Raw genomic sequence first — 26396 nt, 5'->3', positions numbered from 1 at the left:
TATGAGGAAATAATAATAGGATGACATCTGAGTCTATCATCACAAATAATAAAGGCCAAAAGAAAATTGAACAACATTTTTAAAGTACCAAAAGTTTGGTAGTTCCTAATGATGTTAAACATATGTTCTACTTTATGAAACAATAACCCCACTCATAAGTATTTATCCACAGAATAAAATGATATATCTACAAGATGACCTGAACAAGAATGTTTACAGCAGGAGCAGGGTTCCTTATAATAATAGCTCTAACAGTACACAACACTTAAATCCCTCAAAAAGTCCATGATAAGCACAATGTTGTATATACAATTGCATATACATATACAATGGAATACAACTAAGTAATAAATTACTGGTAGATGGAACAAGGATGAATATGTACATCATTATATTGCATAACAGAATGAGAACACAAAAAAAGACAGACATACTATATGACCTCATTTGTGTAAAACTTTCAGAGAAAGCAGAACTAATTTATAGTAAAAAATCTTAGCAGTGGTTACATTATAAAGGTGGGAAGATGTACAAGAGAGCAAAAATAAATTTTCTAATATTTTCCCCAATATTTTTATTTTTAATTTCTTTGTGTTCATATATTTTAGGTTTATCTCTTGCAAGCATTCTGCAAATGAATTTCAATCTTTCTTAATTTCATAATCTGCATTTTAGCTGTCCAGTTTAGTCCATTTTAATTTATTAGTATTACTGATATATCTGGAATATTTGCTGCCATCTTCTTTTATGCTTTGTATTTATCCTAATAATTGTATGCTTTTGTTCAACCTTCTATTGAATTGTTTTCCTTATACCATGATTTCTTTCTTTTGTTTTGGCAGTTGTATACACTCTCCTCTTTGTTTACATTTAAATTTTTAACATAATCATGAATTCTAAACTAAATTACTCCTCTTTTCCTAAAGAGTAAAACATTCAAATGCTTTAATTGTAGTCATCTTCTTCTCACTATCGATGTTATTGTTACCCAGTACTTACATTCACCTTGTCTTCTTCCCATTAATCAAGCAAATTAGGCATTACTATTATTGTTTTACAAAGTAATTGCTTGTTTATTTGTGATTATACACATATTTACCAATTTCCTTATTAAATCACAAAACTTTCTATTAGGTTCAGCTTCTCTCATTCTCAACTAAATCTTTTTATAAATTCTATCAGTGAAGATCTATCAGATCTATCAGATTACTATCTAGCTTTATTTATTGCTATTGTTCATATTTGCCTGTTATATATCTCTGTCCATCCTTTTATCCCTTTAAGCAAGAATCCTGTAGACATCATTTAACTAAACTCTTGAAAAATTCATTTTGAGAGTTTAATTGGTGAACTTAATTAAGCCATTTGTATTATTTTAAATATGAGGGTACTTCAAAAAGTTCATGGAAAATGGAATTGAAAGATAATATCTCTCCATGACTTTTTGAAGACCCCTCATAGTAGTATTTGTTTGTGGCATTTTCTTTTATGTTTTCCATTTATTTTGCTCTTTAAGCTCATTTTTCCCTTCTTGGTTTTCATTTGATAAAAGTTCTTTATACTACTTTAAAAGATAAAAACTCTTAAATTTTGTTGTTATTGTGGTTATCCTGAAGACACACATTAAGTCTATTTACCCATACTGATATCATAAACATGATAAATATTCATATTCTACTAATTCAAAAGAAATATAGCTCCCTACCTTCCCTGCAATTTTCACCAAAATGTATGCTGGTATCTCCTGCATTTTTTTCTGTCTACCACTTCTAAACAGGAATTCTGATCATATACCATTTTCTATTTTGGATATCCTTAATTTCATGAAAAATAATTTCTTCTAGATATTTATTTGTAACATATCAGGCTTCATGACATAATTAACATTTTTTGAGGGGTATAATTTTCATATGGTAAAACATATGCCTTTAAAATATACAGTTGGTAAGTTTTGACAAATGCATTTACCACATAACCACCACCAAAAGAAGATAAAAAACATTTCCAACATCCATAAAAGGTCCCTCATACCCTTTCTTGGACAATGCCCCACATACACTCCTGGTTCAAAGAAACCACTAATCTGCTGTCCATATAGATTGGTTTGCACTATCTAGAATATGATATAAGTGGAATATAACAGTATGCCCTCTTATGTAACGCTTCACTCAGCATAATATTTGAGAGATTAATCTATAAAAGTCTTTGTGTGAACATATTTTCATTTCTCTCAGGCGAATACTTGGTATTGGAATTCATGGAATATATGTAAAGATATGCTTATCTTTATAAAAACTCACAAATTCTTTTCCAAAACAACTGAATCATTTTACATTGCCAATAGTGTATGAGTTTAGTTGTTCCACAGCCTTATCATCAGTTAGTATTGTCAACTTTTTACACTTTAGCTTTTATAGAGGGTGTTAATGTGATCTCATTGTGACTATAATCACGACACATTTCCCTAATGACTAATGAAGTTAAACATCTTTCATGAGCCTATAACCCATATATAGTTCGTCTTTTGTAAAATGTTCAAATCTTCTGCCCAGTTAACTAACCTGTTTATCTTATTATCGCAGTTGTTCTTTTTATATTTTGGTTTCAAGTCCATTATCAAGTATCAATATTACAAATTGTCACAAACACTATTTCCTAGGCTGTGCTATGCTTTTCACTTTTAATAATATCATTTGAAAGGCAGAAGTTTTTCAATTTACTGATTGAAAAACAATTTATCAATTATTTTCCCTTTTATATTTCATGCTTTTATGTCCCATCTAAGAAATCTTTGCCTGTCCCACGATTGCAAACATTTTTCCTCAGCTTTTCTTCTGCAAATTTAATGGTCTTGATTCTTATAGTTTTGATTCTTATATGACTCATTTCAAGTTAATTTTTAAATATGATATAAGGGTTGAAGTTCTCTTGTAACATATGGATATCCATTTGTTCTAGTGCCATCTGTTTAAAAAGCTATCATTTATCTCAATGAATTATCTCAGCACCTTTGCAGAAATCAACTGACAGTGTACAAGGGATATTCAAAAAGTTCATGGAAAGATTCGTATTATCTTTCAATTCCATTTTTCAATGAACTTTCTGAAGTACCCTTGCATGTGCAGATCTATTTCTGCACTCTCTATCTGGCTCACTGACCTCTTGGTCCGTACACAAAGAGAAAATGTCATTATTATTTTAGTCTTGAAATCATACAGTGTAAGTTCTATAGCTTTGTTCTTTTTCAAAATTGTTTTGACCATTAAAGGAATTCTACATTTCTATGTAAATTTAAGAATCAGTTTGTGAATTTCTACCAAAAACACTGCTGTGATACTCAACAGGACTGCATTCAATCTATAGATCCATTTAGAGGAGAACTGACATCTTAGAAATACAAAAACACATATAAAAACATGTATCTCTCTTCACTGTATTCTCCAATTTCTCTTAGTTTTATGCAAGTCTTACATACATCTGTTCAATTTATCCCTAGGTATTTCATGTCTGCATATGTTGCATTAGTTACCCACTGCATATTAAATTCCTCCAAAACCCAGCACTTTAAAACAACCATTATTTCACAGAGTTTCTAGAAGAACAAAAATTCAGGAGCTGCTTAGCTAGGTGATTGAGACTCAGGGTCTTTCACAAAGCTGTATTCAGGCTGCCAGCCAAGGCTGCAGTTATTTTAGGACTAGAATGAAACTGAAGGATCTGCTTCTAAGGTCACTCACATAGTTGGTGATAAGCCTTAGTTCCTCACTGCCCTGTTGGCTGAAGGCATCATTGGGACTCTCAATAGGGCTGCTCACAAATGGCAGCTAGCTTGTCTCCAAGACAGTGGTCCAAGAAAGAGCTAGCAAGTGAAGAGGTCTCAAGATAGAAATTGCAGTCTTTTCTAACTCAACCTTAGAAGTGACACACCATCACTTCTGTCATACAGACTAACACTTAGAAAACATGGGCGAGAACTATATACAAGGTTATACCTAGGATGCTAGCAGTCACAGATGTAGTGTAAATGAAATTTAGGAATTTCATTTTCCAAGTGTTCATGGCTAAAATATTACAATTTAATTTTGTATATTTACCCGGTAACCTGTGAGACTGTTTCTTTTTTTTTTTTTTTTGTCCTTTTTCGCGACCGCGCTCAGCCAGTGAGCGAACCGGCCATCCCTATATAGGATCCGAACCTGCGGAGGGAGCGCCGCACTCTCTCGAGTGAGCCACGGGTCGGCCCTTGTGAGACTGTTAAATTCAGTTTTTAGTCCTACGGGCATTTTTTAGACTCCTTAACACTTTCTATATTGATGATCACGTTGTCTACTTCTTCCTGATCTAAGTGCCTTTTATTTCTTTTTCTTGCCTTATTGTACTGTGTATAACATTTACTAGAATGTTTAATCTGAGTGGCAAAAGCAGATGCCCCAGCTTTTTCTCAATGTTAGGGAGAAAATATTCAATCTTTCACCATTAAATATGAAGTTTGCTGTGTGATTTTCATGCATATCCTTCATAAAGCTGAAGAAGTTGCTCTCTATTCCCAGGCTGCCAGAAGTTTTAAAATAGGAATGGGCATGTAATTATGACAAACTCTTTTCCCCATCTACTGAGATGATCATATGGTTTTTCCATTTTTGATGGCTAACATGGTGAGCTATTGATTTGATTATCAAACCAACCTTTCATTCCTAAAATAAATTCCACTTGGTCTTCATATATTATCCCTTAATATATTGCTAAACTCAGCTAGCTCTCATTTTTGTTAAGAATTTTTATACCTATCATCAAGAAGTTATATTGGGCTGTAGTTTTCTTGTAATGGTTTTGTCTGGTTTGGGCAGCAGAAAAATAATACTGGTCTTATGATATGATTTGGATAGTATTCTCTGCTGCTCTATTTTCTGAAACAGTTGAGGAGAACTGGTAAATTATCCTTTCTTAAATGTTTCTTAAATAAAATTCTCTGTTGGCTGTGCATATGTGCTGTTTCTTTGCATGGGCTGTGTTCTTACCTTGGCTGCAGCGGCAGAAGATGTAGCAGTCTGCCTAGTCCTGCAACTAACTATGGATAGTGCTTCATTCCCAAGACATTATGCCCCTGGAGTCTCTCAGTCTGGTGGTGGTGGCTAGGTCCGGTGGGCATACCACTGAGATCCTGAGGCTGCTTGGGAGCTTGTCCAATGCTTACTCACCTAGACATTATATCACTGCTGACACTGATGAAATGAGTGCCAATAAAATAAATTCTTTCGAACTACATCAAGCTCCCAGAGACCCTAGCACCATGGTGTGTCTTTTATAAATGGCATATAGCAAAATTTTAAAAATTCAAACCTGAGGGGCTCCTCTTATCCAGTGGCCACAGTACCTGCCCTGACCGTGACCTTCAGCCCCCAGACTCAACTGGCAGTGCAGCGCTCCCTCCCCCAAACTCATACTGGTGTCAGATGCGAGAGCCTGTAGTTAAGTAAGAAATCAGACCTTACTGGAGACATTCAAGAAAAGGTTGGATGACTACTTTTCCAGAACAGAAAAGAAACTCATGCATCAAAAAAGATGATGGAATAGACAGTCTCCAGCATTACTCTCTCCCACAAATCAACCAATTTACAATTATTAAAAAGCAACGACAGCCAATCTGGGACTGCTAGAGCTCATGGGAAGAGGAGGAGAGACCTACAGAGTTTACAAAGGCAGGAGAAGCCACGATGAGATAAAGAAAGGATTGCTCACACCATTTCAAGCCCCGGCTGCTTCAAGGCTGGCACTGGTGAACACATGGAGCAAGAGCTGGCAAAAGCTACAGCTGTGCCCTTCCTATGAAGTTGCTTTGAGGTGGGAGGGGAGAAGAGGGCCTTGGACCCCAGGCCAGCAAGACCACTAACAGGGTTCCTGTGGACCCATACAGGAGCGAGGAGCCACAGACAACTGAAATAAGGAAACACTCAGAGGCTGGTGAGTCATTGCAAGGGACCAGTGCATGGCCCGTCCCAGGGGAAGTGTTCGGAGTGCGGGTCGTGGGGGAGATGGGCCCACCAAGGGAACAATGGGCACAGCATGGACAGCTGATCTCCCCTCCAATCAGCACAGGACTACTCAGTGAAGACCAGTCAGGAATATAGAACTGCAGGTGGTGTAGTTTGCTGAAAAGACTCAGATCCAAACCAGAGTTTCCATGCAACCCGGGTGTATCAGACCTCACAAGACCCAGAAGTGCATACAAGGTCAACCATCAAAACCTGAGCTGCACAAAAAGCCTTCCTCAGGGAATCAGCATCAATGAAGCAATTTAGCTTAGCTCAACCACAGGGCTCAAATGCTGGTCCCACAGGAAGTTCCTCCATTTTAAAAGTAAGCAAAGGACAACAAATTAGTGCACAGTTAAGTGGTGGAACACTGAGTAATCCAACACAGCACTGAAAAAAACCCAAATACCCACACATCAGAGACAAAGTCTCATATTAACTAGCAAAGGTCTAACACTGCCAAAGAACAACTATAAAACCTAGAAGGACTGGAAGCCCCCTGGCTCCCAAGCCAGGGAGCAGGGAGGGCCGAGGGCCTCAGCCACACCCCCTCACCCCCCAACAACCAGCCCAGTGACTATTGAGCTGCTGCAGGAAGTGCCCTGGATCCCAAGATGGGGTGGTAGGGGAGCTGAGGGACTCAGCCACAACCTCCAACATCCACAACCAGCACAGCAATGACCACCAAGCCACCACAGGAAGTGCCCTTGGCTCCTGAGCCTGGGCAGTGGGATGCCAATGGCCTCAGCCACACACACGCCGCCCCTGACATCCAAAACCAGCCCAGCGACGACCACCAAGTTGCCTCAGGAAGAACCCCAGGCTCACCAGCTGGGGCAGTGGGAGGGCCAAGGGCTTCACCGACACCACCCTGACATCTGCATCCAGCTCAGCGATGACTCAGCTAATGCTGGAAGCCCACTGGTCTCCCCTGCCAGAAGGAGAGCGATCCACAGGCCATGATCACACTCCCCCTCCTTCCCTTTTTTACACCCTATTTCTCCTCCTCTTTCCCTTCTCATTCTTCCTCCCCAATTGCTTCGCAACAACATCTTAGAATGAGGCATGGAGCCGGGGGAAGCCAAACCCAGCTGCAGCTAAGCAAGCTGCTCCCACTGCCCCAGGCCCCACCAGGGTCCTCAGGCATGGAGCTGGGGGAAGTCAAACACAGCTGCAACCAGGTAAAGAGCATACCAAAAACACCATTTTCACATGGGTAACCCTCCACAGCCACTGCAAGTGCCATGGCTGCCACAAAAGCAGTTAGTCTCCATAGCATCAGTCACAGCCACTGTGCAAATGCCATGCCGGAGTCTCAACTTCACTGACACAAGGAGAGGCACCAGTGGAGGCACCCCCCAAAAAAGAAGAGGTCCTCTCTCTCCACAAAGCACACTCCAGAGTAATAGAAGCAGCATCTGATTTACGATAATAGGGGAGGACTTGATCACACCTGTCTCAGTACTGGACAGATCATCTAGGTAACAAACAGAAGAACAGTTAATCTATGAGATGGAGAGAACAAATCTGTGGTTATAAGAGTGGGGAGGGAGAAGGGGAGAAACTGGATAAGGAGCATAAAGAATAAGTATGATTTGTAACAATGAATATGCTAATAAAAAATAAAAAACAAAATCAAGGGCTGGCCAGTTAGCTCAGTTGGTTAGAGCATGGTGCTCAGAACACCAAGGGCAAGGGTTCCAATCCCCTTACCAGCCAGCAGCCAAAAAATAATAAAAATAAAATAAAAATTCAAAACTCAGAATTATCTGATACAAGTACATTTATTGTGATTACTAATGTATTAACTTTAGATATTAAATTTATTTCTACTTTATTTTTTTTTTTGGCCTTTAAAAAATAAAATAAGGGCCAACCCCGTGGCTCACTCGGGAGAGTGCGACACTGGGAGCGCAGCGGCACTCCCGCCGCAGGTTCGGATCCTATAGGGATGGCCGGTGCGCTCACTGGCTGGGCGCGGTGCGGACGACACCAAGCCAAGGGTTGAGATCCCCTTACCAGTCACAAAAAAAAAAAAAGGAAAAAAAATAAATAAATAAAAATAAAATAAAACAAAATTCACTGTTGAAGCTATCTGGGCTGGAACTTTTTTGTGGGAAGGATTTTACTTATAAATTCAATATTGTTAACAGATATATAGGACTATTCAGATTTTCTATTTTTTTTCTTGGGTCAATTCTGATAATTATTGACAATCACATAATTTGTCCATTTCATATAAGTTGAATTTATTGGCATAAATGTTCATAGTCTCTCCCTCAAACTTCTAATTTCGGGCCGGCCCATGGCTCACTTGGGAGAGTGTGGTGCTGATAACACCAAGGCCACGGGTTCAGATCCCTTATAGGGATGGCCGGTTGCTCACTGGGTGAGCGTGGTACTGACAACACCAAGTCAAGGGTTAAGATCCCCTTACCGGTCATCTTTTAAAAAAAAAAAAAAAAACTTCTAATGTCTGTAACATATGTAATTGTATTGATTCTTTCATCCCAGATAATAGTTTTATGTCTTCTCTCATTTTTCTTGATCAAAATGGCTAGAACTGCATTGTCCAACACAGTAGTCACTAGCCATATAAATTTTAATTGATTAAATAAAGTTAAAACTTTAGTTTCAGTTGTGCCAGCCACATTACAGGTGCTTACCAACCATATGTGGCTAGTAACTACACTATTAGACACCGTAGTTAGAAAACATTTCCATAATCATATAAAGTTCCATTGGACAATGCTGGGCCAAAGATTTATAAATTTCATTGCTCTTTCCCTAAAACCAGCTTTTGGTTTCATTGATTTTTTCTACTGTTAGTCTGCTCTCTATTTCACTCATTTAGCTCTCAACTTTATTTACTTTCTTCTGCTTATTTTGGACTTAATAAGCTCTTTTCTTCCTACGTTTCTTAAGGTGAAAGCTTAAATCATTGATTTTGACCTCCTTACTCTTTTCCTAATAGTCATGCACTACATAGTGACATTTTGGTCAATGATGAATCACATAAACAACGGTGGTCCCATAAGATTAAAATGGCTATACCATATAGTCTAGGTGTGGAGTAGGCTATACCATCTAGGTTTGTGAAAGTACACTTTCTCATGTTCGCAGAATGAAAAAATCACCTAACAATGCATTTCTCAGAACACATTCCTGTCCTCAAGCACCACTGACTGTATAAGAATTTAAAGCTATAAGTTTTCTTCTAAACTTCTTTAGTTGCATTCCTCAAGTTCTAATACGTTGTGTTTTCATTACCATTCAGATCAAAATACTTTCAAGTTTCCCTCATGAATTTTTCTGAGTCATGAGTTAATACATTTTGTTTATTTTCTGAATATTTGAGAGTTTCCCAGATATCATTCTGTTATTAAAATTTTACTTCCATTTTGATCAGACAGTATACTTTAGATTTTCAATCATTTGTGTGACCATACTGATGACTGAGGTCAGGACATAATGGTAAGCATTGTCATCAAGGTGAGGGTAGTGAGTAAGCCTACAGCCCTTCTCTAGCAATTACTGATCCTTCATCTTGTTGATGAACATCATATTCTTAATCATCCCAAGACTGGACTGAAGGCCAGAAGTATGGGTTTGAATTGAAGTGAGATTCTTCTATTCTGTCCCTGCTCTCTCTTCCTCCTGCTGTCTGATTCCTTCTCCTTTCCAGGGCTCCTGACTTTTCCAGAATGGGGCTGCAGCTCATGCTCCCAATAATCCCAATTTCTCCCCACTCTTCTAATTTTTCCCTGCCAAGCCTCAGAAAAGAGCCACGGCAGAGATACAGTAGGAGCACCAAAAATGAAAAGGAGGAGGAAGAGCCACAATACCTTTTATGTCTTAATCTTGAAGGTCACACACTGTCACTTCTGTTGCATCCCATTTGTTAGAAATGAGTCACTAAGTACAGCACACGCCTTTTGAAGGGAGAAGTATCAAAGAATTTGTGGACATGTTTTCAACCACCAAAATAATGTCATAATTTTTACTTTAAATAGCCATATATCTTTTAAAAGAAATTAAGAAGGGAAGAAAATATGTAGTCATTTATATTTTTCAACATATTTATTATTTCTGGTTTCTTCACTCTTCCAATAATTCATGGATAAGCAAACTAGAGGCCATTGCCTAAATTAAACCTACTGCCTGTTTTTGTATTGGCTGTGAACTCAGAATGATTTTTATATTTTTTAATGACTGAGGTAAAAAACAAAAGAAAAACATTTTTGTAACGTGAAAATTTTCTGAAATTTAAATATCAGTATCCTTAATAAAGTTTTATTGAAACACAGCCACACTTTTCATATATTGTTTATGGCTCCACTCACAGCAGAGTTGAGTGTTCCAACAAAAACCATATTGCCCACACAGCCTAAAATATTTACTATTCTGCCCTTAGTAGAAAAATTTGCCAACTCCTACTATAGATCCAAGTTACTATCACGGAGTAACTTCCTCTTAGCCTGAAGAATTTCCATTATCATTTTTCATATAGTACAATTATGGTGACAAATTCTCTCAGATTCTGTTTATCTGAAAACATCTTTATTTCACCTTCATTTTTGAAGGATACTTTTGCTAAATGATAATTGGATATTGTGGATAATATAAATGGATGTTGTTATGTTCTTCTAGAGAGTGTTAATTTTTCTTCTGACATTTAACTTGTCTGGAACCAAACTGCAAATATGAAAATTTTGGCTTAAAGTTATTTTTGTTTTTTGTTGAGTTTTTGTGTGTGTGTGTGTGTGTGTCATTTTAAATATGATTTTTGTATACCTTTTGGCCTCCATTATTTCTACTGAGAAGTCAGGTGTTAATCATATCATTATTACCCTGTATTTCATGTGCCATATTTTTTTCTGGCTGCTTTCATGATTTTCTCTTTACAGTTTGCCTACAATGTGTCTAGGTATGGCTTTCTTTTGTATTTATTCTGCTTGTAGATCAATGATCTTCTTGGATCTATAAGCCAGTGTGTTGCTATTTTATTTTTATTTTTTTTAAGCCAAACATGGGAAGTTTTCTGCCACTATTTCTTCAAATATTTTCTGCCCCATTCTCTCTCCTCTCCTTATGGGACTCCAATTAAGGCAAAAAGACTTTAGCTTTCTCCCATACAAGCTATACACAGGTAAAAAATGCTTCAGACAAAAAAGCAGCAAACGTGAAAATCTCACCTATTACAGTTAAGTCCTTCAAGGATTATCTCCTACTTGGTTTCCACTGCTTTGGAGGCAGGTTTCCTAGGGTCTTTCCTGCATACTTACAGCATTCAGCCTGGGATGTGGTTAGAGATCATATGCTAAATCTGGGTTTAGCCTTTAGCAACTCTCTCAGTTCATGGATTTTTCTCTTAAATGTACAGCTGCTCTGACAGTCCTCAAGTTAGTTTTCTAATGCCTTCAGCCAGTATGGTTTGGTTTTCTGTCTCTGGAGCTATGGAAGTTGGCACCCCCTGATACAATAAGCCACAAACTCACAACTCTTACCCATTGCTTTACTTACTTTATTTTATTTTATTTTTGTGTGTGTGTGTCGTGACCGGCACTCAGCCACTGAGTGCACCGGTCATTCCTATATAGGATCCGAACCCGCGGCGGGAGCGTTGCCGCGCTCCCAGCGCAGCACTCTACCGAGTGCGCCACGGGCTCGGCCCTTTACTTACTTTAAAGAATAATCTCTTCTCTACTTTCTACCTTCTTTTGGTCTTGTTCCAGTACTGTCAAATAGTCTGTTATTTTAAAATTTTTTCTGGGCCGGCCCTGTGGCTCACTCGGGAGAGTGCCGCGCTGGGAGCACAGTGGTGCTCCCACCGCGAGTTCGGATCCTATATAGGGATGGCCGGGGGGATGGCCGGTGCACTCACTGGCTGAGCGCGGTGCGGAAGACACCACACCAAGGGTTGCGATCCCCTTACCAGTAACAAAAAAAGGAAAAAAAAAATTTTTTTTTTCTAAGTCTTATCATTGTTACCTGTGGGAGGGTTCATTCACCTCACTAATTCATCAGTTCACCATTACTTAAAGCTGGTAGTCTTCTGGTTTTATAAGAACAATTTCCCAAACTTGAATTCATAATTTTATATGTTATAAAATTTTAATTATTGCTAAAACTATAGTGGGAAATGAAATAAGTTACATAAATAATGTAAAAAATGGAAAAGTTCCAATGTCCACAAATGTAGAAATCTGCATATGAACACACAATTTCTTCAAGCAGTCTATGCTAAAATTGATGCCTTCCTATTCCAAATCCATATCTGATAAGATGGAATACGATCAGGTCTGGGTTTGTCAGGCTGTGTGTCATGAAAAAGCAAATAAACTACTTGCAACTATTTAAGAGTTAAAAATAATTAATTTAAGCTCCCCCTAAAATATCTGTAGACTGTTTTAAATAATGTCCTGTGCATTAATAGATGTAAAATAGGAAAATGAATAATCACAATGAAGACTTGTATATCTCAGGAACAACAGCACTAATTAAGAATAACTTTTAAGGATGTTATTTTTAAATAAAATACTTACCTTTATTCTTTCTAAAACGAGAAAATAAGTTTTAATATTCTTTCTCAAAATACATTACACATTTTCTTATACATTGCATATACTGATACTCTGCTGTCTTAGTAAGAGGAACTAAAAAAAGAACCCATAACATTTGCTTTAAGGAATTCTACTTATATTCTCCTTTTACTGACAATTGGATATTAAAATTTTACGGAATTTCACAGAAAACTGAAGTTAGCAAACTAAATCTCTGGCAATTTGTTAAAATCTCAGAACAGATTATATAAGTAATTTAGGTCCATTATATCCAAATTCCTGAATTAGGCTTTGAGTATTCTGAAGGATCCATTTATTCTTATAATAGCATTAGCCCAATAACTGTAATCTCACAACAGGCAAAAGAACAAATTTTCATGGAGAATGAGAGTAACAAATAAAGAGCAAGGGAGGAAATGGAGACCAAGGGCATCTTTTTACACCAACTTTATAAAAAAGGCAAACAAAAAAGAATATGCACCATGATACTGTTACTATTCCTTAAGTCAAAACATTAATGTAGTAGCTTACTCTAAATCAGACATAGGAAAGTCTGATTAGAGAACTGCAATCAAAATAAATGGATTTACCAATGATACACAAAAGCAACATTGCTGATGTTGAAACTCAAACATAAGCAAATATAAAAATCAGCTAGATTTAGAAAGGGGTGTGAAGAAACTTTTGGGAGAGTTGGATATGTTCATTATCATCTCAATTGTGGTGATAACTTCAAGGGTGCCTACATACGTCAAAACTTACCAAATTGTTCTCTTTGCATGCAGTTCATTTTATTTCAATTAGACCTCAATAAAGCTTTTTTTTTTTTTTAATGAGCAGAAAAAAAAAACATTGTTCATTTTTACCCAACACTTGGCTACTTGAAAGACAAATAGAAACCAATTCAGTGACTGTAACCAAATATAATTAACAACTCAATGATAATAGGCAACTAGGACAGTCACCCAATTTAAAAGAACAGATATATCAGCATGTTCATGACAAAGAACAAATGTCTCATTGGAAATATGCTTAGACTGCTCAGAGGATTATGGAGGTCATGTTGCCTGTGCAATCTAAGTCCCACCCCCATGCAGAATGCTCCTGGTTTCCATTTCCAAATGGATATGTGATGACACAGAGTTTATCAGTATTTGCAGCCTTACTGTACTTCTCTTCCTTGCATCTCTGCAGAATCTCTAAGCTCCTCTGGTGGACTGGGTGTTGGAGAAAGCTAAAACTATCCATACTTTTCAAAATTGCACATGGCGCAGTATCATCATGTCCTTAGGAAGCAAAAGAAAAACAAAAAAATGGAGAAAAGAAAAAGACATTATATAAGCCCAAACCAATAGTGAATCAAGGACAATGCTGCCAACTATCTTAAGAATGTACAAAATGTGTTAAATAATAGAGGTTAAATGTGAGTGATTTTTCCAATTAATTTCAGGAAATTAAATAAATAGAAAAAAATAAAGGTTATTTTCAGGTATTCAAAATGGCCTTTTCAGTACCCAAAGTATCATGAGTTAACACCATTTTAAAATTTCTAAATTAAAATACTAGGGAAATTTCAAAAACAATTTGTATAATTGAGTTATTTTTTAAAAACAGACTCACTTTTATCAGGTCTGAAATATAATTAGCATATAGTTGGCAACACTGCAAGGAACATTGATGGAACCCAAAGAGAAATACACCCAAAACAATTTATTGAAAATCAACCAATTATTTCACAAATCCTGCAATTAACCACACTTGTAAGAATTCCAACAAGTGTGTCAATGACAAAAGTATGAAGAAAAGCACCACATATCAGGAAAACCCAGCAGCACTTCTATATTTATAAATCTGAAAACAAAGCAGGAGAATCTGTTACCTCACCACCATTTCTTAGGAAAGTGAGACAGAAATCAGCTACCAGTGGGAAAAGGAAGAGAGAACAACCAAGTAACGACCAAAGTCCCAGATTAGTGCTTTTTAAGCAGTAAGTCACTTGAGCAATAAAGACGGATGGGGGTTACATTCAGTACCACAAATATTAGCAATAAATGGATACAGGGCTTCCAGGCTTTGAGAAAGTTGTGTATCATTTACTCAGAGATCACCTCTAGAGTTAGGGCATAATGTTCAAATTTAAATAGGCTTGCCTTTAAAAAACAAAAGTGCATGATTTAATAACAGAAGCAAATTAAGCAACACATAAACTAGAGTTCCATTAGTGCATTTTACTGTGCAATTAGAAATGAAATACAAGGGAACAATCTATGAATAGTTCTCAAGGTAGGATCATTTAAAAAGTTAAATGGTAATTCAAAAAGATTTGCAGAACACGTCTCAGTCTCACTATAACTCCCTAAACTGGATTTCTATATACAGAGAATAGGCATCTACATTAAACAAAGGAGAAGGAACCTTATAATACTATAAATCAGATAATACTATATATAGAAATAGGAGGCTTTTTAAAAATAAAATTAATTTGAAATAATTTTTCATGTCTAATAATAAAAAGTAACTGAGCGAATAAAACACTATACATAATATTTACCTAATAGAAAAAGTCAGTAGTTGCAAATGTTCAATGTTTCAAAAACAGACAATTATAACTGAGTTCACCACCATTTTTCTGTCAAAAGATACCTCAGTAAAAATACTCTATTCTCATATACCAGTAATACCCTCCTTGATGGGCACTGCTTGGAGAAAGGATACTTAGGCATCAAACTAATCTACACTTGGTTTACCAGTCAGTAAAGGGGGACCAGTTGAGGGGAAAAAAACACCGAGTAAGCTGTACTCACACTCTATCCAAATTGTAATTTTAAGAAGTTATCAACAAACTATCTATCCTTTCATTAGCTAACTTGATAATCCGATGGTCAGAAATAATTCAAGAAAATTATGGTATTAAAGTGTTCTATGTAAGAGCTCAGGATATTAAAATATACATTATTATATAGAGTTTTAAGAAATCATTCAACGTTACTATAGCCACTGTACTCTACTTTCTATATGATCTAACAAACTGTGGCAGTGCCATTTAGATATGGGTACTTTTGTATCAGTGACTGTTTTGTGTCTCACCATCACACCTAGCTTTGTTTTATTTAACCTCTGTCCTTTCATTCTGCTTTCTTTGCCTTCTTTTAACTGTTTTGATCATAATTTTCCAGACTGTAATACTATTTCTTAATCTTAAAGTGATATTCTTCTTGTTTACTGTGTGTACCAACTCCCTGCCAAGGTGGTTTGGTTTCCTAGGATGGTTTATAAGTACATTTTCAGTGGAGGTTACTTTTTTTTTTTTTTTTTTTTGTCGATATACATTGTGGTTGATTATTGTTGCCCCTTACCAAAACCTCCCTCCCTCCTCCCTCCCCCCCAACAATGTCCTTTCTGTTTGCTTGTTGTATCAACTTCAAGTAATTGTGGTTGTTATATCTTCTTCCCCAGTGGAGGTTACTTTCTAAGAAGTATTAAACACTCTTAAAAGAGGTTGATTTAGTGATTGCTTACGCTAGTTCCTGGCCTAATTTTGATAGTAATTTCTTAGTTTGAGATTATGCACTGCTATGGTTTAGATGTGGTTTGTCACGGACAAAACTCATGTTGAAATTTAACTGTCAATGTAACAGGTTGGGGAGGTAGTGCCTTTAAGAAGTAATTAGGTTGTTAAATTAGATTAATGTCTTTCTTTGGAGACTGCATTAGTTCTCACTGGAACGGATTACTTCCCTCAACAGTGCGTTGTTATAAAGTGAGGTTGCCTCTTGTGTTTTGACCTTTTCACACACACCTGATTTTCCTTCCATTTCTCCACCACATTTTGATATCGCAAGAGGCCCCCACCAGAAGCTGCCAGATGCAGCCACCCAATCTTGAACTTCCCAGCCTGCAGAACTGTGAGCTAAATAAACCTCTTTTCTTTATAGATTACCTAGTCTCTGGTAGTCTGTTATGGCAACACAAAACAGATTATGACATGCACCAAACATATAGTATAAACTCAGACCCTATAGTGATGTGTGGTGCAGATATGAACATCGATTTTCTAAAGGTAACTTTTTTTTTAACCTTATCTAAAGCCTAACACAGATTGCTAAGGTTTCTCTTGATTTTCTATGCAATGCCAGCAAACAGAATTTTTCAATTATCTTTTTTAAGTGCTTCTAAGTTTTTCTAAGTTCTGTCTCTATAGATTTGCCTATTCAGGACAATTCATACAAACGGAATTATACAATATATGGCCTTCCGTGTCTGACTTCTTTCACACAGCATAATGCTTTCAAGGTTTATCCATGTTGCAGCACGTACAAGAACATCCACCTACAAGTTTCAGTTTTCACTTGTAGATAAAAACATCTACAAGTTTTCAGTGTATACAGAACATCTGTCTACAGGTTTCTGTTTGGATATCTGTTTTCAATCCTTTTGAGTATATAGCTGAGTGGAATTGCTGGGTCAAATGTTATTCTATATTTAACTTTTTGAGGAACTGCCAGGCTGTTTTACAAAGTGGCTGGACCACTTTGCATTCCCACCATTAGTGTATGAGGCTTCCAATTTCTCCTCATATTTGCCAAAGTTTATTACCTGTCTTTTTTTATTATAGCCATCCTAGTATATGTGAAATGGTATCTCATTATGAGTTCCATTTGCTTTTCCCTGATAACAAATGATGTTGAGCATCTTTTACTGTGTTTATTGGCCATCTGCACATCTCTTTGGATAAATGTCTTTTCAGATCCTTTGTTCATTTTTTAAATTGGATTATGCTTTTTATCTTTGAGTAATAAGAGTTCTGTACATATTCTAGACACCAGTTCTTTATTAGATATACAATTAACAAATATTTTCTATCATTTTGTGTTGAATCTGTAGATCAAGTTGGGGTGTGTTGCCATCTTAACTACGTGAAGTCTTACAATGTATGAACACAAGACATCTTTCCATTTACTTAGCTGCCAAGTTTTTTCAACGATGTTTTGTAGTTTTCAGTATACAAGTCTTGCAACTCTCTTGTAAAATTTATCCATAAGTATTTTATTCTTGTTGGTGCTTTTTCTTTTTTTTGGCAGCTGGCTGGTATGGATATCAAACCTTAGACCTTGATGTTATCAGCACCACACTCCAACCAACTGAGCTTACCAGCCAGCCCTCTTATTGATGCTCTTATAAATGGAACATCAATCTAATTTCACTTTCAGGTTGTTCATTGTTATGGTATAGAAATACAACTGATTTCTGCATAATGATCTTGTGCCCTGCAACCCTGCTGACCTCATTTTTTAGCTTTAATAGTTTTTTGTGTGTCTATTCTATACATAATATGTCAGTTGTGACCAAAATAATTTCTTCCTTTCAAATTTGGATGTCTTTTCTTTCTTTTTCTTGACTAACTGCCCTGGCCAGAACCTGTATGACAAAGTTGAATAGAAGAGGCAAAAGCAGACATCCTTTTCTTTGTTCCTGACCTTAGGTGAAAAACAATCTTTCACTATTAAGTATGATGTAAGCTTTGGGTTTTTCATAAATTCCCTCATCATGTTGGGGCAGATGCCTCATCACGTTGAGGAAATTCCCTTCCATTCCTAGTTTGTTCCATGTTTTTATCATGAATAGGTGCTGGCTTTTATCAAATGCTTTTTTCTGTACCTAAGAGGGTGATCATGTGGTTTTTGTCTTTTATTCTAATAATGTGGTTTATTCCAGTGATTGCTTTTTATAAGTTGAACCAACCTTGCATTCCTCAGAAAATTCCACTAGGTTATGGTATCTAATACTTTTTATCTGTTGCTGGATTCAGTTTGCTAGTATTTTGTTGAAAATTTTTTCTATTCATATTCATAAGAGATATTTGTGATAGTCTTTTCTTGTGATGTCTTGTCTGGTATCTGGATAATACTGGCCTCATAGAATGAGATGGAACATATTCTCTCATATTCTATTTTTTGGAAAAGTTTAAGAATTGGTGTTAATTCTCCTTTAATTATTTTGCAGAATTCATCAGTGAATTCACTCCTCCTTGGTTTTTCTTCATAGGAAGTTTTTTTTTATTTTTTTACTACTAATTCAATCCTTTATTATAGGCCCATTCAGATTTTCAATTTCTTCTGGAATCAGTATGAGCTGGTTATATCTTTTTAGGAATTTGTCCATTTCAACTGGGTTCTAATTTGTTGCCATATAACCTATTCGTAGCATTATAATCCTTTTCCATAAATTCAGTATAAATTCAGCAGAAATGCCTACACTCTTTCATTTCTGATGTAACTACTGATGTAATTTGAATCTTCACACTATTTCTTGGTCACCCTAAGGCAAGTTTTGTCAATTTTGTTTATCTTTTCAGAGAACCAACTTTTGGTTTTGTTTCCTCTACTGTTTTCTTCTATACTCTACTTCATTTATTTCAGATCTACTATTTATAACATCCTTACTGCTTCTTGCTTTGGGTTTAGTTTATTCTTTTTCTCTAGAATCTTAAGGTAGAGCATTAGGTTATTTATTTGAGATCTTTCTTCCTTTTTAATATAGGCATTTAAAGCTATAAACTTGCTCTAGCTGCATCCCATAAGTTTTGGTGCACTGTTTTTAGCCTCCATTCATCTAAAAGTATTTTCTAATTTCCCTTGTGATTTCTTCTTTGACCTATTGTTTATTTGGAAGTATGTTGTTAAATTTCCACAAAACTAAGATATTTTTGTTCATTTATTCCTTAATTACCACTTTCTTTTGTATTAAACAGATGTTTTCTAGTATACTATATTAATTTTCTTGTCATTTATTTTACTATATTATTTTCTGTTATTTTCTCAATACTTGCCAAAGAACCTATAATATCTTAACTTATAGCGATTAAAAACAAATTAATTTCAATAGTATATAAAAACTTTTCTCCTACCTAGCTCCATTCCCTCCCTACTTTTTCATGCTGTTATTGTCATACAAATTACATCTTTAAAGTGGTATGTCCATCAACAAAGAATTATAATTATTGCTTTATGCAATTGTCTTTCAAATAAGATTGGAGAAAAAAAGTTACAAAGTGTAAAAAATACATTTATACTGTCTTTTTGTAGTTGTCTATAATGGTGCTCTTTATTGCTTCATGTACCTTAAAGTTACAGCCTAGTGTCTTTTCATTTCAACCATAAGAACTCCACTGACATTTCTTGTGAGGCAAGTCTGCCAGTAACAAAGTCACTGAGGATTTATTCATGTGGGAATGCCTTAATGTCACCATCATCTTGAAGGATGGTTTTGCTGGATATAGAATTCTAGACTGACAGTCTTTTTTTTCTTTCAGCACTTTGAATATGTCATCCCATTATCTTCTAAGCCCAATAGTTTCTGATGATAAATCACCGGTTCATCTTATTGTAGATCTTTTGTACATGATAAGTCACTTTTCTTTTGCTGCTTTCAATATTCTTTTTGTCTTCAAACAGTTTAATTATGATGTATCTAAGTTTGGTATCCTTGAATCTATCTTCCTTATAGTCATTGAGCTTCTTGGATGTGGAGATTAATTATTTTTTTTTTTTGGCAAATTTGAGGCCATTATTTCTTCAAATACTGTTTCTGGCCTTTTCTCTTCTTTCCTTCCAGACTCCCGTAAGTTGGTATGTTTGATGGTATCCAAAAGGTCTCTGTGGCTACATTCATTTACCTTCATTCTTTTATCTTTCCATTCTTCGAACTAGATAACCTCAATTGAACTGTCTTCAAGTTCACTGATTCTTTCTTCTGACTGTTCAAATCTGCTGTTGAATTCTTGTTGTGTGTTTTTCATTTTAGTGATTACACATTTTTCAAATGAGAAAAAAAGTTATGAAATATAAAAAATACATTTATACTGTCTGTCATATTTTATGTATTTACATATATATGTAATTTCTATCTCTTTCTTGATATTCTCTAATTGGTGAGATATTATTATCATATTTTCCTTTAGTTCTTCAGACATGGTTGCCTTTAGGTCTTCAAACATATTTAAAATAGCTAAAGACTTCAGTAAGTTCAATGTCTGGCTTTCTACAGGGATAGTTTCTATTGGTTCCTTTTTTCCTGTGCATAGGTCATACTTCATTTTTCTTTCCATGCATCATAATTTTGTATTAAACACTGGATGTTTTAAATAATATAACATGGCAACTGTGGAAATCAGATTCTCCCTCATTCCCAGGGTTTGCTGTTGTTGCTGTTTCTTATAGTTGTTTTGTTTTTAGACTTTCCTGGACTACTTTTGTAAAGTTTGTATTCTTTGTAACATGTGACCACGGAAGTGTCTGCTTGGTTATCTTAGTAGTCAGCTAATGATTGAACAGAGATATCCTTACATGCCTGAAACCAATAAATCTCCTGGACTTTATCAGGGTCAATGTGTGTATGTTGAGGCACTCCTTCAACACTCAGCTAGGTAGTTTATAACTCTGCCCTGGCCTTCATTTCCTGCTTCCACAGAGCCTCAAGGTTATCTAGAGGTGAGAAATCAGGACCTTCTTGGTCTTTCCTGAGTAGGTGCATAGCCCTGGGCATGTACACAGCTTTACATGTGTGCATGGCCATCTAGATTCCCAGGAATATGTTGAAACTTTTCAAAGCCATATCGAGATCTTATTCCCCTATTTTCCTTTTAAGTATTTTAGTTAGGTTACTGATTGCTCCAACTGTTATCTACTGCCTCAGGCAGCTGTAACGTTCAACAACTGATTCTGATTATCTTTGAAAATATCCCTAGGTTCAAAGCCATTCACAGTAGGCAAACTCCATGTCAGGTCAAGTAAAGACGGCCTTGATTATCTTTGACAATATCCCTAGGTTAAAAGCCGTTCACAGTAGGCAAACTCCATGTCAGATCAAATAAAGACAGCCTTGCACGTAGGTCTTCCAGGGAACCACCAACACAGGTTGAATAATGAAAATTCTCTGGGAACTGGGCTTTGAAGGAATTCCAAACCCTCCAGTGGTTGCCACACTGCTGATTTTCACCATGATTTCAGGCTGTTGGTTTTCAAGGCTACCATAGAGCTGCAGAGGAAGGGATGTGTGAATAATGCAAGTTATAATGCCAAAAACACACTGTCTTTATTGATATCTTTTTTCTTGTATCCCAGATTGCTGTAAGACTTTGATTAATTTCCAGAGTTTTGACAAAGGTATTCTGACAGTTTTTGTTAGTGTTCTTGTTGCTCTTATGAAACAGAATTTTCAGAGGTCTTTACCCCACCACTTCACTGATGTTCAATTCAAAACCCTTAATTTTTAAACACCATGCTATAGTGCCCAATACAGAAGTGATTAATAAATAATGGTCAGGTTTTTGTTTTAGTTGTTAACAAAAATCTTTTAACTTTCTTAAATACTAGGTAGAATTGTGGACAGGGTGCTGCAAAGAGATACTAGATGTATATAGTAATATCCAAATCATTTTTAGTACTTGGTTATTTCTGAAAAGCGATGGTCACTAGACCCCTTCTCTCACTTGCAAAAACAAATGGGAGAACATTAGAGTCATGCAGTGCACTGAGTGGGGGTACAGATTATGTGTGAACCATTGAAGCTCTGTATCTGAGACAATGTATGTATGGCTTCAGCTTCTCTCCTTGTAGATGGAGAAATTGAATCCTACCTCCTATCACAATATCATAGCTGAATTTCCCATCTTTTGCTTAGCCTTTTAAGACTGAATAAAATTCTTATTTGGATATACTTTTTACATAACTCCAAAAGAAACAAATAAAGCATTGGTGTGCTCAGTTCTACATACTGCATAATTCATGGCCACGTTATGATCTCCTCTATATTCTTTTTATGATGATTAAATAGTACTCTCTACTATGGACTCTTCCTTATTCAGAAAGAGGAAATCAGAGGCAAGGTGGATGATACAACTGGAACATTTGTTCTCCATTACACCTCCCTGCTTTCCAGGCAAATAATTACCATTTTTCATTCCACCTCTCAGGAGAGCCAACATATAGCTTTACTAAGATTTTCTCTTTATGTGACTACACTAAGAACATTTTATGGTTTCCAATAGCCTGATCAACATAATATACACTCTACAACTATAACAAATTTTTTTCAAAAAGAATAGCTGAATTAATTTTGATTGACAGGCCTTAAAATAAAATTGTCTTGTGTCCGTTAATTTGGAAGTGTTATTTTTCTAAAAACCCTCAAAGAAAGTGAAAATCTACTGTAGTTCTTCTTCAGGTCTACATCTTCTTTCTTCATTAGAAGTATTATCATTGACCTTTTATTCTCATTCAAAATCTGGATTTGTTCTGCCTACTATCAGTTCTGCTTCTGCTTAAATAATCTCTAATAACTATTTCATCTTAATAGGTCTGCATATTATTTATGGTCATAATAAAAGTTCTGAATCTGCTACTTAAACCATTTTCAGAGGTAATCTGTTAGTTTTCATTTTACAATGTTACAATGTTCTAACTTTTTTTTTTTTTTGTCTTTTTCATGACCGACACTCAGCCAGTGAGTGCACCGGCCATTCCCGTATAGGATCCGAACCCGCGGTGGGCCGCACTCTCCAGAGTGTGCCACGGGCTCGGCCCACAATGTTCTAACTTTATGGTATCCTTTAATCCTAAACCCATCAGAAAATAGTAGGTGGAAAGTGGTATGGAGGGAGCAAAATGCTAAGGTGAATGTTGGCACTGACACTAATGTATTGTAATATGAAATATTCTTTTCTGAAACAAGTCTTTTGTAAGGCCTCAAAATGAAAACAAATCAGAATTTTTCTTTTCCTTCATAAAAAGTGAAATTTAAAAAGTTTATCCAAGGGGAATTCCCGGTTTTCATAATGTTCTATTTCTTAACTTAGATGGTAGTTCCGGGGATGTTTTCACTTTGGGATACTTCACTGAGCTAAACATTTTTGCTTTGTGCACTTTTCTGTATGCATGTTATATTCTAGAATAAAAGAGTTTTCAAAGAGAGATTATTATATGTAAGCTCTATACTAGCCAGAAAGGAAAACTAGATTAGAAAACAAGAAGAATCTAGATTTTATCAAGATAGAGAAAATATAGGTTCAGTTTGTTTATCATTAATGACATTGTATGAAGCACTTTTTCAATCAAAGAATCCTTTAATAAACCCCAAATAAATGTCAAGTAAGGACATAAAATAAAATAATATCTTTCGATAGCACATAATATTAGGTATTAACACTCTCCAGGAAATATTTTCCTCTGAGATTGAAGTTGCACTTCTCTTTTCTTCAGATCATAAGAGGTTGGATATTATTTGCCCTAATCTACTATCAGTTATTTGTAAAATAAAATAAATACATTGTGCAAATGGAAAAAAATAACATTGCATGTCATTGCCCAAATTGATAATAACAGACATACAACAACAAATGATACATTTTAAATGCTAAAAGAACACACAATGTAAAAAAACTTTGCAAAAAGTGACATACGTAACTCTAAATACAAGAAAAGTTTATTCTTAGTTTCATCTTAGAAGGATACTTATCAATTTTGAATGGTTTTGTTTATTATAAGTCTTTCATGATAAATAAGAAAGCATCTTAAATTGAAGTAAAAAAAAAAAGAAAAAAAAAAACTTTCCTTAAGTTTTTTACAAGATTATGAAAGCACTTTGTAAAAAGAAAAGCAGGTTGAAAGTAGTAATTTTATTTCTCTAAAAACTATAATTCTCCATTACAAAGACCAGTTCACACACATTACAGTCTAAAAAACAGAAACTAAGTTCAAGTATTTTGCCTCACATTTTAGAAATACAATCTCCCAAATACATTTATTCATTTCAAATATTTAAAAGCTGAATTTAAAACTTTACTGCTAGTGTCCTTCCCAAAAAGCCATATAAGGTCAGTTTGGGAATCCTGGAAGCACAGGTAAGCCCTATGGCACTTCTACTGAAAAGCATAAATCTCCACATATATCACAAAATCCTCACTATGCAACAATGGTCAATCTAAGACCAGAGCTACAGCAAGCAATAGTTGGTTTCCAGTAGGCCACAAGTTCTTAAGAAGCTGTTCTCCCACAGAATGTGAAATGGGAGATTTTATGATTTAAGGGGGAGGCACAAGGAAAGTATCCTGTTTTATCCATTTTCATATTTCAAAGTAAAATCCAATGAACTAAGTTAAGGGTGAGAGGAAAGAAAATGGATACTTCCTTGACAGATGCTTTATGTACATTACCTGACTTTATCCTCATTATTTTAAAGACAGAACTAACTCTCTTTTACAGAAAAGAAAAACTACTCATAGCCACAAAATTAGTCAAGAGAAGAGACGACACTGGATTGATTACAGAAGCAGGATTCTTTCTACTATATTGCACTATCTCCATCCCAATTTTTCTTTTTCCTAATTTATGCTTTCATATTAAATTGTTTCATTTGTAGTAAAAACTATGGCATAAGAAGAAAACAGAAAAACTTATCTAGTTTTAAATTCTAAATCATTAAATGATCATTATCACTTTACTTTATGTTCAAAATCATACCAATGACTAACTGAGCACCTACTAAATACCAAGCGCTTCATACTCATTACTCCTATCACTATATATTAACAAAAATGAATCAACACATACCAACACATATACAAATATATACATTTAATCATATAAAGTTCACTCAACTCATCAGGTATTAAATATGATGTTAGGGTATGTTAAGAAAACAAAACAAAATAAAAATTATTATGACTCTACTCCCTATGGAGGAGTAAAAAGGCAAAAAATTAAAAGATGAAGCATGGCAGAATACTAATAACTACTGCTTACCAGTTTTTCTATGAATGTGTCTTTTCCCAGCTTCCCTAAAAGCCACCATGGCTCTGAAAAAAGCTCGAAGAACTGCCCATCGGAAAACAGCTACAGGATCAATTCCAATCATCCCAGAAATAAATGCATTCTTGCTACTTCTCAGAAGAGCTACAATGTCTGGGCGCATATGATCTGTATTTTTTTCCCGGAAATCCTACAAAAAAACAAACAAACCAGTGTTATTTTTGAAAAAACTATTAAAATCAAGATGAACAGTGTTTGAATAAAGATGATAAAAGTGATATCTGCTCTGAGTAGCTAACTGGACCAGGTCTTCTATAAAGTCTTATCTAACCCTAAAACTACTGAATTCTATAAAACATGTAATTAGAATGAATATTCCACAATTTTATTGCAGCTTGTTAAACACTGGTTAGAGACAGCCTCATAAAAGATGAAGAGCCTCATAAGTGCCTCATAGAAAGATGAGGAGGAGAAACTTACACTCAGAGACAGCTCTGATCAGTGTTTAACACAGATAAGAGAGCTGAATAACAAAAAGGAGTCAGACAAGAGAAGACCAGGAAGAGCATTCTGAGCAAAGGGAGCACCTACTACCTATAGGTGATGATGAGCTGGACAACTTAAGAGAAAAGCAATAAGGCCAGAGGCTGGAGCATTTCAGGCAAGGGTGAGAGTGGTGGAAGATTAGGCAAATACCCGTAAAAAGGCTATTTAGGCTCTGTAAATCTAAGATGAGTTTAGATTTTATGGGCATGCTGCCAGTATTGATCTGGCTATCACATCTTGGGCATGAGTGGTGATGGTCAGCTTTGTGCCTCATGAATATTCACAACCAATTTAAAAAAAAGTGTTAAAAAAAAAAAAAGGCCACTGGAGGGGTAATGACATAAGCCAATTAGTGTTTTATAAACAACATTGGTTGCTGCATAGGGAACAAATTGTACTCAGAAAGAATGGAAAAAGGGAGACTAGATATGCAATAAATCAGATAAGTG

General features: G+C 35.7%; 1 protein-coding gene and 1 non-coding gene across 2 annotated transcripts in view; one reads left to right on the top strand and one right to left on the bottom strand.

Moving 5' to 3' along the window:
• Positions 1-26396, bottom strand: part of MYO9A (myosin IXA) — a 301341-nt gene that overhangs the window by 163488 nt on the left and 111457 nt on the right. Inside the window, exons 13-14 of the mRNA XM_063090574.1 lie at positions 25396-25591; positions 13762-13881 (exon numbers count right to left, since the gene is read on the bottom strand). Of these exons, the coding sequence (XP_062946644.1) occupies positions 13762-13881; positions 25396-25591 (316 nt within the window). The remainder of the gene's footprint in view (positions 1-13761; positions 13882-25395; positions 25592-26396) is intronic.
• Positions 7677-7751, top strand: TRNAL-CAG (transfer RNA leucine (anticodon CAG)). Its single transcript has one exon. It is a non-coding gene; the product is annotated as a tRNA-Leu (tRNA).

This window comes from Cynocephalus volans, chromosome 3 (genome assembly GCF_027409185.1).
Source record: "Cynocephalus volans isolate mCynVol1 chromosome 3, mCynVol1.pri, whole genome shotgun sequence".
In the NCBI taxonomy this organism is placed as follows: Eukaryota; Metazoa; Chordata; class Mammalia; order Dermoptera; family Cynocephalidae; genus Cynocephalus; species Cynocephalus volans.
This window is presented reverse-complemented; position numbering and strand designations above follow the sequence as displayed.